Consider the following 18,283-nt stretch of genomic DNA (forward strand, 5'->3'; position numbering starts at 1 on the left):
TCTGGTAGTTTCATAGTTTCAAGTCTCATATTAAGGCTTCAATAAATTTTGATTAGATTTTTATATGATAAGACATAGGGTCTAGCTTCATATACATCTACATACATTTATCCAGTTTTCCCAGCACCGTTTATTGTAGAGACTGTCTTTTCTACAATGTGTGTTTTTGGTGCCTTTGTCCAAAACAAGTTGGCTGAAAATGTGTGAATTTATCTCTAGGTTCTCTATTCTGTTCCATTGGTCCACTTGTCTGTTTTTATTCCAGCACCATGCTGCTTGAATTACAATGGCTTTGTAGCATATTTTGAAGTCAGGTAGCAAGATGCCTTCAGCTTTGTTCTTTTTGCTGAGGATTGCTTTGGTTATTCTGGGTCTTTTGTGGTTCCATATGAATTTTATGATTGATTTTTTATTTCAGTGAAGAATCATTGGTGTTTTGATAGGATTTGGATTGAATTTGTAAGTAACTTTGAGTATTACTGTCATTTTAACTATTAATGCTCCCAATTCATAAGCGGGGATATCATTGCATTTTTGGTGTGTCCTCTTTCCTTTCTTTCATCAGTGTTTTGAATATTCCTTGTAAGGATTTTTCACTTCTTTTGTTAAATTTATTTCTAGGTATTTTTTCTGTAGCTATTACAAATTGGATTACTTTCTTGAATACTTTTTCAGATTGTTAGCTGTTGGCATACGTAAATGCTGCTGATTCTGTTATGTTGATTTTGTATCCTGCAACTTTACTGAATTTGTCTATCAGTTATAACAGGGATTTTTTTTGTTGATGGAATCTTTAGGTTTTTCTAAATATAAGATCATGCCATCTGTTAACAAGGATAATTTCAGTTCTTCCTGTCCAATCTGTATGTCCTTTATTTTTTTCTTATTCCTGAATGATCTGGTTAGGACTTTCAGTACTAAGCTGAGTAAAAGTGAGCATCTTTGTTTTGTCCCAGATCTTAGAGAGAAGGTTTCCAATTTTCCCCATATAATCTTAGCTGTGGATTTGTCATTCATGGCCTTTATTTGTTTTGTTTTGTTTTTGAGTTTTTTCCTTCTGTACCCAGTTTGTTGAGACTTTTTTTTTTTATCACAAATGGATGTTGAATTTTGTCAAATGCTCTCTCAATATTTATTGAAACGATTATATGGTTTTTGTCCTTGATTCTGTTAATGTGAAATGTTGTATTTATTGATTTGCATTTGTTGAAACATTCTTGCATCCTTGGGATGAATCCACTTGATTATGGTGAATGTGTTGTTCAATTCAATATGTTGTTGAATTCAGTTTTCTAGCATTTTGTTGGGATGTTTGCATCTATGTTCATCAGGGACACTGGCCTGTAGCTCTCTTTCTTTGTTTTATCCATGTCTGATTTTGGTATCAGGGTGATGCTAGCTTCACAGAATGACTTTAAAAATAGTGCCTCCTCTTTAATTTTTAAATAATAGTGTGAGTAGAAATAGTATTCATTCTTTTTAAAATATTTGGTAGATTTCAGCTGTGAAGCCATCAGATTCTGAGCTTTTCTTTGATAGGAAAGTTAATTACTGCTTTGATCTCATTACTCATTATTGGTCTGTTCATGTTTTCTTAAGGGGCTATTTTACTATTTAAACAAGCACAGTGAAGTCCTTATTTTTGAAAAAAAAAAAAACCCACAAATTAAATAAAAAGCTACAAAATACAAGGTATTTAGTAGCAGAACTTATCACCAAGATAACAAACAGGCATGTCATTGGTGTGAAACTAATAATGTCACCATACAAAATTATACTGACTAAAATGTTGAATGAGATGCAGTATGACAAGTTGAAAAGTTGTTTCTCAAATAGCATAATAAGTCAACATATTCATGACGTATTATGTGATGCTGAAGAAAATTTGGAGAATAAACTGAAAATTAACAGCTTGTCTATCCTGGTTGATGATTTAACATATTTCACCAATAAAGGCCATGTCAAATGTCACCATTTACAGTGTTACTATTGCTTCTTTTAAAAAAGTTATCTTTCAAATTTATTAAGAATATTATATGTCTAGCTATAAAATTTTTAATATATTTGTACTACTTGGTGTTCTGTGAGCCTCCTGAATCTGAAGTATAGTATCATTAATTTTAGATAACCATCATTCTACTCCCTGTTTTTATGAGTTCACCTTTTTGTTAAATTCCACATGCTCTACGGTTTGAATGTATGTGGCATTCTAAAATCCGTATTTTGGAACTTAAACCCCAAGATGATAGTATCAAGATATAAGACATTTGGGAAAGTGACTTATTGGAGTCTAGGTCTTGCCAAAAGACTCAAATAAATAAAATCTGAATGAAAGAGGAGACATTACAACTGATATCACAGAATCAGTAATCAGTAAGAAGATTAAATCAGTATAAACCAACAGTAACAATTTTCAGTGTACAGAACTTTCACCTTTTTGGTTAAATTTATGTCTATCTTAGTCCATTTTATTTTGCTTTAAAGAAATACCTGAGGCTGAGTAATTTATAAAGAAAAGAGATTCATTTGGCTAATGATTCTACAGGCTATACAAACAGCATGGCATCAGGATTTGCTTCTGGTGAAGGCTTCAAGCTGCAAGGTTTCTGCTGAGAAATTGGCAGAAAGCATTCTGGCGTTTCCTTTATATATGATAAATCTCTTTTCTTGATGCTTCAAAAATTCTATCTTTGGTCTTTAATTTTTGACAGTTTGATTATAGTGTGTTTCAGAGAAGATATATTTGGCTTTACTTTGTTTATAAATATTTGTGTTTAATATATCTAGATGTCCATATCTCTTCTCAGATTTGGACAATTTTCAGCCATTATTTCATTAAGTAAGCATTCTGCCATTTTTTTTATTCTTCCTTTTTTCTTGTTCCCAGTATGTGTATACTGGGGCATATGATGATGTTCCATATATCCCATAGACTTTCTTCACTCTTTCACATTCTTTTCCCTTTCTATTATTTTTGTTTGTTACATTTTTTTCTTTCTCTGACTAATTTAAAGTGGTCTGTCTTTAACTTCACAGACTCTTTGTTCTGACGGTTGATGTTTTCTATTACATTTTATATCATTCATTTATTCTTTAGCTCCAGAATTTCTGCTTGATTCTTTTTTTATCTCTTTTGTTGACCTTATTTTTTCCACGTATTGTTTTCCTGATATAGTTGAATTGTCTATCTGCACTCTCCTGCAGCTCTCTGTACTTCATTTAAAAATCTTTTGAATTTTTTGTCCAGCAATTTGCAGATACTCATTTCTGTGGGTCAATTACTAGAAAATTATTGTCCTCCTTTGGTGGTGTCATAGTTCCTTGATTTTTATGCTTTTTTGTGGCTTACATTGATGTCTGAACATTCGATATAACAGTAACCTCCTCCACATTTAATGGACAAGTTTCATCTGCTTATGAGTGAAAGTGAGGGTGCCGACTGAATGGGATGCAGCAGTTCTTGCTTCAGTAATGGCACAATAGTGCACTTTTTGTTAAGCTTCATCAGTGTCAACAAAAATTTGCAGATGTCCTCAGTGGCCAAGGCTATGAATATCTGCAGCAGCATCTAGAGCTGCTGGTGTCCTGCTTATTTTGTTTCTTCCACAAGGGAAGTTGTGGCCAAGGGGATCCCGTTTGGTGCTGGGTCTGGTTTTCAGACACACTTGCAATGGTGTTGTTACTGGTGTCTGATGTTTGATCTCTGTGGAGTGGCCACAGAACCAGGGTCTGGAGTGTGAATGCACATGGAGGAACTTCAGCTCTAGGGCTCAGGCCTGTGGTGGCACTAATTCTTAAGATGCAGGCACTCCCACTGTGTCATTGGTAATGGTGTGCAAGGTGGGGTTGCTTGTGGAACAGCTAGGCAGCTGGGTTTGAAACTGTGGGCACAAGCATATGTACAATGTCTCTAGGGTCTAGAGTACAGGAGTTCCCACTGCAGCCATGGCTCCAGTGTCCTAGACAGAGATTGACTCTCAATGGCTGCAGAGTCAGGAACTGGAGGCACAGGCATATGCAGCGTGACCTCAGAACTGGGGTCTAGAGCTTGGGCACATGTAAAGAGACAGGAGCTCCAGGTATCGGAGTGCAGGCTAGTACACTCTGGAAGTAGCTGTGATGTCTGAGGCAAAGGCACTCATAGAGTGGCTACAGAGCTGGGGTCTGGGGTATGTGTTTGCAGATCCACCATGGCTTCAGAATTCAGAGTGTGCATTGGGAGGGGCGGTGCAGCCCTAGTCTCTGGATGGTGCAATAGCAGCTCATTTCTGTTGGGTGGTGCAGCAGCATCTTCATTTTTAGGGGGCCTACGCTGGTGATGATTGTTGGTTACCTCAGTTCCTAAAGCTCCCAGTATCCTCTGCAGAGCACTACACTGGAGTAGAGCTCTGTTGTGAAAGCTGTGGGGAGTCTGTGGCTTCCACAGCGGCTGTCGAGACCCTTAGTGGCAATGACTGCTGGGATCCTCTGCACAACAGTTTACTAAGGACTGTGGTGGCAGCTGCCATGTGGCTGCTATGGATAGCCCCTACCCTTCTTTGTTTCTAGCTGTCACTAGACATCTCAGGTATGCTTATCTTCCCAGTGATCCTTTTAATTTGGCCATTGTCCATTTTTTGCTCCATTGTGTTGCTGAAGATTCTGAATTGGACTTTTGAGCCTTCCTGGGGCTAATTCTGTTCTTGGATAGCTTTCTTTTCTTTTTTTTTTTTTTTTTCTAGAAGGCTAATGTCTTCTAGTCTGCCATCATTCTCGCCTGTTTCATTTCTCTTTTTCCTCCTTAAACATATTACACATATCTCATATCTTTTGAAATTTTCCCACAGTTCTTGGGTGTTGTACTCAGTTTCTATTTATTCTATTTTTTGTCTCTTTGCATTTCAGCTTGGGAAGTTCCTGTTGACTTGCTGTCATGCTCACTGATGCTCCCCTTGACTATGTCCAGTCCACTGATGAGCTCACCAAACACATTCTCTATTTCTGTTATAATGTGTCTTACTTTTAGCATTTTCTTTTGAATCTTTTTCTTTTTTTAGTTTCCATATCGCTGCTTACGTTATCCTTCTGTTCTTGAAGGTTATCCACTTACTTGACTAGAGACTTTAACATATTGATAAGTTATTTTAAATTTGTTGTCCAATAATTCCAAGATATGTTATATCTGAGTCTCATTCTGATACTTTCTTTGTCTCTTCAGACTGTGTTTTTCTCTTGCCTTTAAGTATGCTTAATTTTTTTTGCTGAAAGCCAAACATGATGTATCCGATAATAAAAATTAAGGTAAATAGTGTGAGGTTTTATGTTAATTTATCTAGGAGTTGGCCTGTATTTATGGTTTTCTGTAGCTACAGGAGGTAGATGCTTAATATTCCTCTAGTCTCCTTTTTTTTTTTGTCTCATTTGTTAACTTTTATTTCCTTAAGTACTTCCCTTCAGAGACTCTAAATCTTGCAGCAATTTCAGCCATAATCCATTGTTCTATTGGAGCCCTGTTGGTGTAGTACTAAATTGAGAGAGTGAGGAAGCCTTCCAAAATCTTATGATAAAATCTCCGTCCTTTGTTTTGGGATCAGGACCTTCACAAGTTTGTCTCAACTTCCACCTCTTTAGTGAGACAGAAAAGCCAGAAGGAGCTGGAGTGAGAGAACTGCCCTTCCCCCACATGGGATGTTTCCAGTAAAGTCTTTTCCCTGGAGAGGTAGGTTTTTGTTAAGTAGAATGCTCTGGGAATATTTTACAATGGTTATTTTTCCTCTCTGCTAGCCGTAGAGAGGAGGAGGTAATTCTTGGATCTTTGTCACAAGAGCCTTGTGGGTTTCCTGGATAAAAAATATACAGAATTGTGGGATACTCACAAAACTGTGGCCCTGTGAGTTTCTCACTCTTACTCTAGTTCAGTATCAAACCCCAGCAGTTCATTAAAATTACTGTCTAACTGATCCTACCAGTTTATATCTTCAGTGGTGTCTTCTCCGGGTAAGGGAATCTTGGCTATGATTCTTCAAATTTGACGCTTACCATATTCCAGAGTTGTTGTTTGACTTGCAACCTAGTTCTCTTGCTCTCGGCCCAAGAAAAGTCATTGATTTTCAGCTTGTTTAGCTTTCCCTTGTTGTAAGGATGGGAGTGATTATTTCCAAGATCTTTATAAGTTGGAGCTAGAACAGATAGTCCATCATATTTTAAAGTAGGACTTTAGTATATAACCCTTACAAATTCAACCAATTCTAAATTAGCTATGGTTTTTGTGATAAATATGGGTTAGTAATTATTAAAGTCTTTTTAAGATACCAATTGAAATAATTATGAGTTTTTTCTTTAATGTTTTTATTATGGATTACATTTATTTTTTATGTTAGTCATCTATGAACACTTGGTATGAGCCCTATATGACTATGATATATTCTGTTAAATGTTGGTGCAGTTGTCTAATACTTTCTTTGGAATTATTTTTGTATATTCATTAAAAAATGGGTCTATGGTGGCCGGGCGCAGTGGCTCATGCCTGTAATCCCAGCACTTTGGGAGGCCAAGGCGGGTGGATCACAAGATCAGGAGTTCGAGACCCGCCTGGCCAATATGGTGAAACCCTGTCTCTACTAATAATACAAAAATTAGCCAGGTGTGGTGGTGCACATCTGTAGTTCCAGCTACTCAGGAGGCTGAGACAGGAGAATCACTTGAACCTGGAAGGCAGAGGTTGCAGTGAGCTGAGATCCAAGATCACGCCATTGCACTCCAGCCTGGGTGACAGAGTGAGACTTCATCTCAAAAAAAAAAAAAAAAAAAAAGAAAGAAAAAATGGGTCCATGACTTTCTCTTTTTATATTGTTCCTACCCCTAGTTTTAGAAACAAGTTTGCAATAATCTTATGAGATGTGCTTGGTAACCTTGAGTTCCCTAAAAATTTCTAGAATTATTGTACAGTTAGGACATTAATTTTTCTTTGCAAGTTCGATAGAACTTGCAATAAGATTATTCTGACTACAGAGCTAACCTTTAAAACTAAGTTAATTATAAGTGAATTGGCCCAGCAATTACAGCCCTAACACTCTCCCTCCTATCACTCCTGTGAACCTTATCTTCAGCAAATTTCTTAATTGCTTCCAGGAGTCAGTTTGAGAATACCACAAAATTCTTGCACATTTATACCTAATGGGGATATTCCAAATAAAAATGAAATAAAGTGCCTGGTTAAGGCTGCTTCATAAGAATTGCGAAAGTCATATACGTTCGTAATTGCCTGAGAACCCATGCTAATTTTGTAGAACAAAGAGAGTGGAAAAAATGAATTAGAAGGATCATAAATGACCTGTAAGCTATTGTGATGTTCTTTCATCTACATTATTGAGATTAATCTTTAAAGTAAACTTTTGTGGTAGAAATTATTAGCCACATTTTTACATGTCAGAAAAGTTAAGATATATACAAATCAACAATTTTGCCAAGTTTATATAACCAGTAATGTATACAGCTGGAATTCACTGCTCTCTCAGTCTAAAGTCCATATTCAATGTCCATAGTTTTCTATGCTAGTAGGTAAAGTATAATTAGGACAACTCATAATTGTCCTATTTTTGCATCTGAAAATTCTGTTTCAAATATAAAATGTCTGCACAGATTATTTACAAACCTTCCTTAATAACTCTGGAAGAAATAATTTTGCTCTGTTCTATGTTAATATAGAATAGCACTGTTTGATATAACAGTCATCTGTACCTGCTACTGGCTGTGTGACTTGGGACAACTTCCTAATTTTTATTGTTCCCAAAGGCAAAATAGGAATAATAATATGAATATGTATCCAAAGCCTTCTTGTGAGATTAGATTAAAAAACCTATGTAAAGTATCTAATATAGTGCCTACCTGTACAGAACATCATTCAGTAATTGTTAGGCATTATTACAATTAATAAAAATGTATTTCAGCTACTAGACAAAGCTTCTATTCACTGTGTGTGGATTATGTACATATATATACATGTGTATAGATGTAAAACACTTAAATATAGGTTAATTATTGTTCTGTTTTGCACCCTAAGTGCAGATCACACTATTTGGCAGATGGTAGGTAACCAGCATAAACGTGGGTTGCATAAATGCATGAACAAAGCTGATTATTCATGTAATGTAATAAAGTTAACAGAATGGTTTTATTCAGGAATACTAAAGTTGTCCTTAATTCTTAAAAAAGGATAGATTTTTATAGTGTAGATCATTCCTCTGAGTGGCTGCAACCCTATCAATTTTAAATCCTATGTTCAATTGTCACTTTCCCTACTCAAAGCATAGATTAGGAAGACTTCCAACATCAGAACTTTTAGTGGAAATTTCAGAATTTATTATTACTAATGTAAGCTTTAAGGATTCCATGCACACATTGAGAGAAAGCCTAATGAGAGGTGATTTATAAGACTGCTATCTCATTAAAGGACTATTGGAGAAATGGAATTGGAACACCCTCTTTAAAATGCAATATAATAAATACAAATGGCCAAAATCTTTGCTATTACATTTTACCTTTCTGGTAGTCAGCTAAAGCACAACATACTGTTAAGAGACAGTGGCTTTTGGCCACTGTTATATGCTATGGTACTCTTTAAAGTCAGTAAGTTATTAACATTTCAGCAAGCATTCTCATGAGTTTTGTTTTTAATAGATAATGAAGCAGTTTCAGAACAGGAAACGTTTTTTGTGTGTGTATGAAACAAAACATAGTAAAAATAAATAGCTCTGTAAAAGCTTGAAACATTTTTGTTTTAAACATGTGGTAGGCTTCCCATGTTTGGAAGTAACATTGTCTTCAGCAAGATAAACATTAGTGAAACATTATATGGTAACCAAAGAACTTGATACTAAAGATAAGTTTTCATTTTTTAAAAGAATACAGAAATTTCAGAAGTCTTTGTGCAAATCCATTCATTATCAAAACAGTGTTTTAATCATGAAATTCTAAAAAAAACACTCATGAAAAATTCAAAAATTTCAGAGATTATAGAATTTTTGATATTTTTCTAGGGATTTCTCTTAGTTTTTTCTATGATAGCATCATCAATGCTCATGGGTTGATAAACTTGGAGAAAGCCAAATACTTCAAAGAATTCCCATCTACTAGGAAGGGCAAATGATTGATTGAGTGGGTAAGTGATTGATGAAGCATCTAAATTCTTCTTATTCTGTGATAGGCCCTATTTTTCAGTCTTCATGCAAGTCATATAAGGTATCCCATTATTGTCCCATTTCACAGATGGAAAAATGGAGATAAAAAATGCTCCAAGGGCACACGACAAGAAATTGTCAGATGGAGTTTGAACTCAGACATTAAGCTGCCTTCAACTGCTCTATTTACAGAATATTTTCATATTCATTTCTCCAACATGTTTTAGAGCTACCACAAATGGACATATGTGACTTCTTTAAGGGTACATTGTTTGACTAGATTATAATTCTACAATTATGTTACTGCTTTTAAGAACAATGATACAAATCCCTCCTTTCCTAACCACATTCCAAGTCCCTTACAATTCATCCACTATCTTGGGAAAGTGTATAATCACCTTCTACAGTTGGGCGATTCACAGTATATACATTTGAACCCGTATTTCCAATAAGGTAGACAGTTCCTTTCTAAGAAGTGTTTGCACAATATCCTTTGAAAGATTAATATAAGCCTGTTTAGGATGAAACCAAATTGCATATTTACAATAACTCCAATTTTACCTCGAATGCAACAGCATGATTGCCTAGAGCTATGTAATGAGCTTACCTGTCATATGAATGAGTTGATGTGAATGGCTTCATCAGTTTCTGGGCTTCGTTATGAAAAGATTCTTCTAAAACGCTTCACATTCAGCTCTTGTGTCTGAAAGCATGGGTTGATGTTATTCTCACTGAATAATCAGATGTTGGTTTGTCTCAGTTGATCTGGAAATATCCTGTATCAACTTCCTGTGTTCTACTAATACTTTCAATTGGCTCTCCAACTTTTACATTGCAATTCGGAATTGAATTTCAACAACATGTGTTATAATCTCACCACACAACATCTATTCTTAGGTGATTATAAATGCCACTCTTCATTTTACTTTCTTCATGAAAAACAATCCTTGAATATATGGCTTAAAATATTTAAATTTGCAGCTTTTGGAGACATGAAAGCCTCTGCAAATGAGCCGTATTTTCTTTTCTTTTCATTTTTTTGAGATCAGATCTCTCTCTGTTGCCCAGGCTGGAGTGTAGTCATGCCATCTCGGCTCACTGCCACCTGGACTTCCTGGGCTCCAGCAATGCTCCTGCCTCAGCCTCCCGAGTTGCTGGGACTACAGGTGTATGCCACCACACCTGGCTAATTTTTTTTTTTCTTTATAGAGATGGGGTTTCCCCATGTTGCCCAGGCCCAGCCATGTTCTCTTTACCAATATAATATTCTCATGATAGAACTTAAAAACAAAAGAGTGATGATGGCTTTTAAGATGGTTCTACAGCTTTATCAAATCAACTAAGTGGTATTTGTTTCAGTCTAAAGATGTCAGGTCCACTCTTAAGCTATCTGGTCTGTTTGTATGAAGATAAAACTTTTGCCAGCATCTGACCTAATATATCCAATATAGACTCTTTAAAATCAGCCATTTAGTTGAAAAATGATACCAGCTCAAATTTACAGGTTATGGTCGCATTTCATTCTTCACCAGAAGAATTCAAGACTAGGTTTACATGTATATTTCCCTTTCTTTCCAGCTCTTCTTTAATGGAAAATATATAATGTTGGATCCACAGAATTCAGAAGCACCTCTTAACATCCTATTGTTTTGATATTTTTAGATTTTGGTGATATGACTACCAGTGTAATATAAGTAGTGTTTTAAAATAAAGCAATATTCTTTCTTATTGTTAAATTTTAGGTAAAGGCCTACAAATGAAACTAAATCAAACATTACAGTTGGATAAAGTAATAACTCAAATAACTTTCTGTCTAAAAGTTGGTTCTCACTTTTCACAAACATCTTCTGAAAAGTGATTAGAACTTTAAATCCCCCTTAAACTGTAATATTCACTTGTGTCATTTCTGTACATAAAATGCTATGATACCTGTTCAGCTGATAATATCATTACAAATGTCAAAGCATTTGCTATATTAGAGAAGTAAGAACCATAAAAGGGAATGAGATACGCAAGAGTCACTTAAAATAAGATAAAAAATGAGGATATTTGAAAGAATAAATAGTAAGTACTAGACACATCAATATTTCTTTTTAAACTTTTTAAAATTACTGTTTCATGACTGAAATTTAAGAGAGAAATATCTACATAATTAATCTACAAAAGTGCTGATTGATTATAATTATAATCAAAGGGTTTTTAAAATAAACCAATAAATTCCAGAAATAGAGTTTATGAATTCTCATAAAGTCTTCAAAACAACTCTAAAGTTTAACACCTTCAGTAATATAATAGAAAAAACATATACATTGCTTATTGACATGCTTTATAGAAAATAAAGTTTAGAATTAAAAATAATTCTTCCTATCATCAGGAAAATGGCTTGATTCTTAAACCATAACATCACATTAAATATAAATTATAAAATATACCATAATGCTTTGTTTCAGCTTATTTAAATTGCATTATATGAAAGTACACTGCAGAAGAACACTATTTACTGTGAAGCTGTGAGGCCCTGTAAACACAAGATGTTGGAGTGTATTTTTGAGGCACTGCAGGAGCATTTTAACTGTATGTTCTTCCCTATTGGCCAGTTTCGATGCCAAATGGATACATATACGTGTATCATTTTGAATGCTTCAGTAACTGTACTGAATCATCCATCTTCTACCAGTTTTTAAAACTCTGTGTGTGTGTTGATAAAGACAGGGAATTTAGAAAAAAAAATTGCATGTTTGTGCTGTCACAGGGTTTCTTAAACTACAAAGTCAAAATGTTGTGAAATATATTTTGAATTTTGAATTGTAATGAGTTTTAATAAATGAAGATAAAAATAGTACAGCATTTTTATACTATAGTATAGATCTATTGACATTAAATATAGCAGTATATTCTTCTAATGGTCCTTGGGGACCATTGCACAGTATTGCTATATATCAGAAATTTTAAAAAGCCTGATGGTGAGGAAAGTAGAAACATAAATTGTGTCAACTAGCTGATGAAATAAGTGGCTGATTTGTCATTTTCCAATTGTCACAACCCTCAAGAACCTAGAAGTAAATCACAATGCTTTATTCCGTATATGAATGCATGTGTAACTCAATCGATCATCAAGACAAGTTCAAAACAAATTAATGTCATATTGAAAGCAATCAGGTACCACACAACTAATTTGTTGTTTTAAAATTTATTATGAGCAGGAAATATGCACATTTTTCTAATCATCATGCTTAAATATATCAATATTTTCTTAGAATATTAACCAAATTGAGAAATTTTCATTAAATAAAATCACTATTCTTCTTAGGGAATCAAGAGCCACAAAAAATTATACTACTGTATTCAATATTGCTAAAAACTTTAATTTCCAGGGTAATTTTCTATTTATTATCTTTCTCACTAAAGTTTTAGAGTTTTAGAGATGATGAATAAAAAAGACTATTATCAATGTTAATCTCAAACCTATATATCTAAGAATATATCATATAGGGTGTATTTTTTCCTTAAAAATGGGGTCTAACTAAGACAATATTCAATTCTCTTGCATTCTTTTTTGGAAGAGAGAATTCATGACAGGATTACATCTTATTCAGACATGAAATTGGTATATATAATTGACTACAAAATATAATACATTTTCTTTAAAAATTTAGTACAAGTAAATTTGTATTCCTCATTTCATGTCAATTCCTTCCGATAATTAAGCAAATTCTAAATCAGCTGTAATTTTAGTTCCTAGATAGGAATATCTAAAATATTTTTGTAAATATCTTGTTTTTTAAGTATGTATAAGGCAATACAAACAGGAATTTGATGATGTCTGTATCAATGTCTTATGAAGGAAAGATATGATAACTAGTTTATTTTTCATTTTCTGTATGCTTTCCTTTTGTTAGACACTTCATTGTCCCTCTACTTTAAAAAATATAAAATCATTTCTTAGTATTTTTTCCAATTGCTTTCAAGAGAAGAAAATTAGAATGTCAGTTTTTCTGGGAGGTAACCTTGAAATAGAAGAGATGCCCTCTCAAAATTCTGTATTTATTAAACTAAACGTCAATAATTGTTTTAAAACTGCTTTTCAATGCACAGTATTTCGATTTCCTAAAATAGATTATTGCCTAATTTTTTGTCCCTAGCAATATCAATGGAAGTTTAGGAGTAAAGGACATTGAAGCAGCACATGTTTGTTTAAATCACTCTGCCTCCTTAGAAGAGATCATATTCTGGAGATAATCATGACATAAATGGAAAGTTCAAGGGTTATTAAATCCAATTTAACTAAAAATGCATGTTGTGTGTCCTGGAAAAATTACCTAATGTCTCTGATCTAATCTACAAAGAGTAAAACAATAATTACCTAACTAGTTATTGAAGTATGTGATTAGAGAAGTGGGCTTTTTGACCTGAAAATGAGTGCTATAAACTAAATTTTTATATCCCCCCCAAAATTCATATGTTGAAGCTCTAACCCCCACTGTGATGGTGCTTGAAGTTGGGGCCCTTGGGAAGTAATTAGGTTTAGATGAGATTATGAGGGTGGGGCCCCCATGATGAAATTATTGTAGTTATTAGAAGAGAAGAGGCCAGAGCTCTTTCTCCAACATGCAAACCAGAGAGCAGATCCTCACCAATAATTTATTCTGCCCCACCCTAATCTTAGACTTCTTAGCCTCCAGAACTTGAGACACAAATGACTGTTGTTTAGCCACCCAGTCCATGGTATTTTGTTATAGCAACCCGAATTTACTAAAGAGGTAATGTTTGGAAAGAATGAAAGATGTAGGATGCTCCTATTCTTGAATTTTATGTTCAAGTGGAAGAAGTATGTATGTCATATTAAATTGGAGAAGTTAATGAGGCTACACTGAAAATGCTCTAAAAAGAACCATGGTATCCCATATTCTAGATCACTTATGCAAATGGAAGGAACCTACTCTCTATTAATGATTTTATTTTACCTTAACTATTTGTAGGAAATTCTCCACATCTTAAACAGAGTGAACTTCCTTCATTCTTTTCCATAGGTAATTCAACCACAGAGTGTTACCTTTTAACTTTTTGGTTTTGGGCTGCGTGCCTTGGAAATTGAACTGGGGTCTTAATGAGATCAAATGTATTGTAAATAAACAGTTCATGGGTATGTATGCAGTTTAACATGGTGAAACAAGTTGGCACAGAACAAGATTTCAAAAATAAACATTTGGCAATGATGAGTATTATTAAAGAAGAGAGCTTCTTTGTTTGGTTGCTTAGTTGACTGTTTGCTTTTATACTACAGTGTAATTCAGCTGTTTAAAAAAATGACCAATCTTAACTGAAATCAGCATTTTATAAGAACCAAAACTAGTTTGTATTTTATATTACACCTTCTACAGCCTAGAGTTGTCATGATAAAGTTAGCACATGAGAAAAAAACAAGAAATGTTTTAAAAAGCTTAAACTCTAGGAGAGGTAAATTCCCAAAATATTATGTGTGATTGAAATACTTCTTATACAAAAATATATATATATGCATATGAAAATACATAACAGGATCTGATAATAATGCCTAAATAAAGTCAAGTCTTAGATAGCAATCAAAATCCTGGTAAAAATGAATGGGTGCTACATTTGAGCTAATATTATCAGTAAGGGAAAAGCTTCTGGTCATGGGGCATGTGATTCAGTAACGTGAATGGCAATCATAGGTATCATCTTCACATGTATTGCCCTTTCTTTTCTACTTTCATCTATGTGTATATGTTTCAATGGAATCTTAGGGTTATTTTGAACCACTTCCTTCTATACCTGTTTAGAATGTTAAGTTTTGAAAGTGAAAAAGCAGTAAAAATTTAGATTATAATTACGAGATTATGCTAAGTATTCCAAGTTATCCACTGCTATGTGTTACTATTTCTTGATAATGAGAAGGTGATGATGAGGAATGATGTGGAGAGATAATCCTAACCATTCAACAAACTGTTCCTACTGTTTAATCAACAACTAAGTTGCCAAGAAAGTTTTTGAGAGGGCTAGTGGAATTTAATCATTTATCCTGGGCATGTGAATCTTAAATATATCATAATAATTTTTAAAAACTTTTTGTAGAGAGGGGTGTATGGGTATTATCTCTATTAAACAAGACAAAGAAAACAAAACAAATTGTGGAATTTCCTATAACGAGAGTTCAACATTTAGGAAATAATGACAATGGGTTAGGATTAAATCTTGGAAAATATAAGGGGTAGAGCCCACGTCATAAACCCAGATTAATCATGAAAATCTTTGTAAACATTTTAAGTTGGGCAACTATGCCTACAAATTAATATTGGCTTTCTATTTTATTTTCATGTCAATCATTAGATAACAAAAATAACTTGAATAACATGTGGCTCCAGGTTTTACCCTGACCATATTGATAGTGGCGGATTCACATCTTTAGCATTGCAGCAACAGTTTCATGTTGTGATTTGAGCAAAGACTATGGTGCTCCAAAGAAGCAAAAATAATTCGAGAGAGAATTCATAGTTTTGTGGTGACTCTCTTAGCATATAATTTTAAGGAAAAAAATCACTGAGTTCATAGAAATACAGTTTCATGTTCCAATAATTATAAAAATGGGAACAGTTTATTTCAGGTGGAAACAGCTTTTCTTCAAGGTATTTCTCTTCCTAAGTGTTCCTTTAAAACACATTCTAAATTCAGAAGAGACAATTTGCAGCAGAAATTTCACAGGGTTATTTAGGCTTAGCTACACATACACATGCACAAAAGGAAGAGGAAAGAAAAGAAAAGACCACTGCTTCCATCAGAAAAACAAGCACTTTTTCCCCCTGGTGTCATGTCTTTGGATATGTACCGCCTTGGAGAAATGTATAAATCATTTTTATACATGGAACTGTCTTAGAAAACTAGAGATTTTAGTACAAAGAAAGCAATTCACTGAAAGAATGCCCACATGCCATTGTTATAAGTTACTATATATACACAAGAGGAACTTACAAAGAACCCCTGTTTTACAGTTACTGATGTACATTAGCATAGTGGGCTTACACCTTCTCCAGGCCTGAGTTACTCTTAGTATTACAAATAATATTATAACAATGCTGAAAATACTGATACAAAACAGCTTTAAGATGATATTTCCAAAAAATACCCTTCCTTTTAAAATCGAACTGTTTAATCCAGGTTTTCTTTTGAATGATTCAGCTTTAAAAAAGATTTTTCAAGAAAATACTAGTGTTTAAAACATCTCTTAAAATGTCTATTAAATGACAGATCTTCTTTAAATAGATTATTTTTATAAAGTATAATTCAAAAGTCTATCTTCCAGGAAAACAAAACTATCAACTCCAAAAGTCCAAATCAAAAACATTATTTGTGATACATAGTTCTTCCATATCCTGGGAAAAAATCCTTGATTATTTTTATCATGCTTATTTATTTACAGATTTAAAATACTCTAGCAACAGACACCAACATTTAGGACAAATCAAGCTGAATTCCACAATTAAAAATCATAATTTTTCTATTTTCCTATCATTTCTTAAATATTGCCCAGCCCAAAGTGTATATCTGCATGACCATTATAGCTTCCAAAGTATGGTGGGAACTTTAGATAGCAATCTCATTAAGTCAAGCAATTTGCAGTGTATATTGTTCTCTTTTGGCAGAATTACAAACACGCAAAGAAAGAAAGAAAACATTTGGCAAATGTCTGCCTTGATGCACATGTGTGTTCCTTCGGTAAACCAAAATTACAAGTACAACATATCCACTCGACTCCTTACTTTATCAGTTCCAATCTAAGTTTGCAAATATATCAAAGTTCAGTAGTTAAAGCTCAGGGGTGGAGTGTCTAATGGCTTCTCCCCAAAGCACAGAGCACAAATACATTTTTATAATAGGAGATGCATTTTGTACATAGCTTTAATTTAAGCAAGTTGTCAGATGCCATGCTAAAACTGCTATCTCAATTTCCCTTTATTCATCTTGCTTGTGCACGCTGACAGATTCTGTCTGTTAGAAAATGCAAGGGAAACAGATCATGCAGTAGGTATGACAGTTTCAATTTGCATGGGCTATGGCTAATGTGGATATACTTAACAGCTCTGATGTGTATAGGAAAACCGCAGCCTTGATTCCTATTAGTCTTTTAAAAAATATTTATTTATGTATTTAATTGTACTCTTTGATTCTGCCCTGCTACTAATTGAACGTGATGGAATTATCCATAGATCAATTCATATATTGATCTATCTCATGTGCACATCAGTATATAACATATTATGACATATTTGGGCCTTATTTGTCAAGGAGAAATATTTGACATCAAATGGGTTTTAAATATTCCTGTTAGAAGCTTATTTCTAAGATTAAATTGCCAATGTTCACATTTACTTTACTTTTTGTTCTAAATCTAGATTTCTGCATAGTCAGAATATTGTATGCTGGCTAATAAAATACTGACTTTCTGTTCCTCAGTTCATAAAATTATAGATATAGGTTGATGTATATAAACCAAAATTGGATTTACATAAAAAAGAACATTTTAAAAAATAAGGAAAGAAAAAGAATAATTTTCTTAGGACGTTTCATCCTTGAAATTCTGAAAAAATGCTTATATTGCCATGACAGTGGCTCAAAGAATATAGCATGTCAGTCTTTATGCATCATTTAACAAAATTCGACCAACTTTATCACCTTGTGTTATGTCACGGTACTTCAACATCAATAACAAAAACTAAAAGCAAAATTTTTCAAAGATCAGAGCTGTCATTCTCTATTTGGCTAGCAATTACTCTGTCTGAAATCCTTCGTGAACAAGTATGAACTAAATGTTTAAAGGAAAAAAAATACAACCATTTCCCCCTTACTAGTATCACAAGATGAGCTTGAATGTATGTAATAGAGACAAACACATCTCTAGGTTACATGCAAGCCACATTCTTCAAATAAATATACCACCAAATATAAGACTTTAACATTTCTCTTTTTTCCTCCTTCTATTAACTATATAATTTAAAATTCTTTCTAATTCCTTTATCTATTGTTCATCAGGTCTACTTTTATAGTAACACCATTAACAGTGAACAGATTGCTATTTGATATTATCTTCTGAAACCTTAATGCATATCAGT

General features: G+C 33.7%; 1 protein-coding gene across 1 annotated transcript in view; it reads right to left on the minus strand.

Annotated features, from left to right (window-relative positions):
* The window catches only part of CCSER1 (coiled-coil serine rich protein 1), a 1,475,382-nt gene that overhangs the window by 17,810 nt on the left and 1,439,289 nt on the right, over nucleotides 1-18,283 (minus strand). Inside the window, exon 12 of the mRNA XM_058432918.1 lies at nucleotides 9,766-9,861. Coding sequence (XP_058288901.1) covers nucleotides 9,849-9,861 — 13 coding nt within the window. The 3' untranslated portion in view covers nucleotides 9,766-9,848. The remainder of the gene's footprint in view (nucleotides 1-9,765; nucleotides 9,862-18,283) is intronic.

This window comes from Hylobates moloch, unplaced genomic scaffold, assembly GCF_009828535.3.
Source record: "Hylobates moloch isolate HMO894 unplaced genomic scaffold, HMol_V3 SCAFFOLD_2, whole genome shotgun sequence".
NCBI lineage: Eukaryota > Metazoa > Chordata > Mammalia > Primates > Hylobatidae > Hylobates > Hylobates moloch.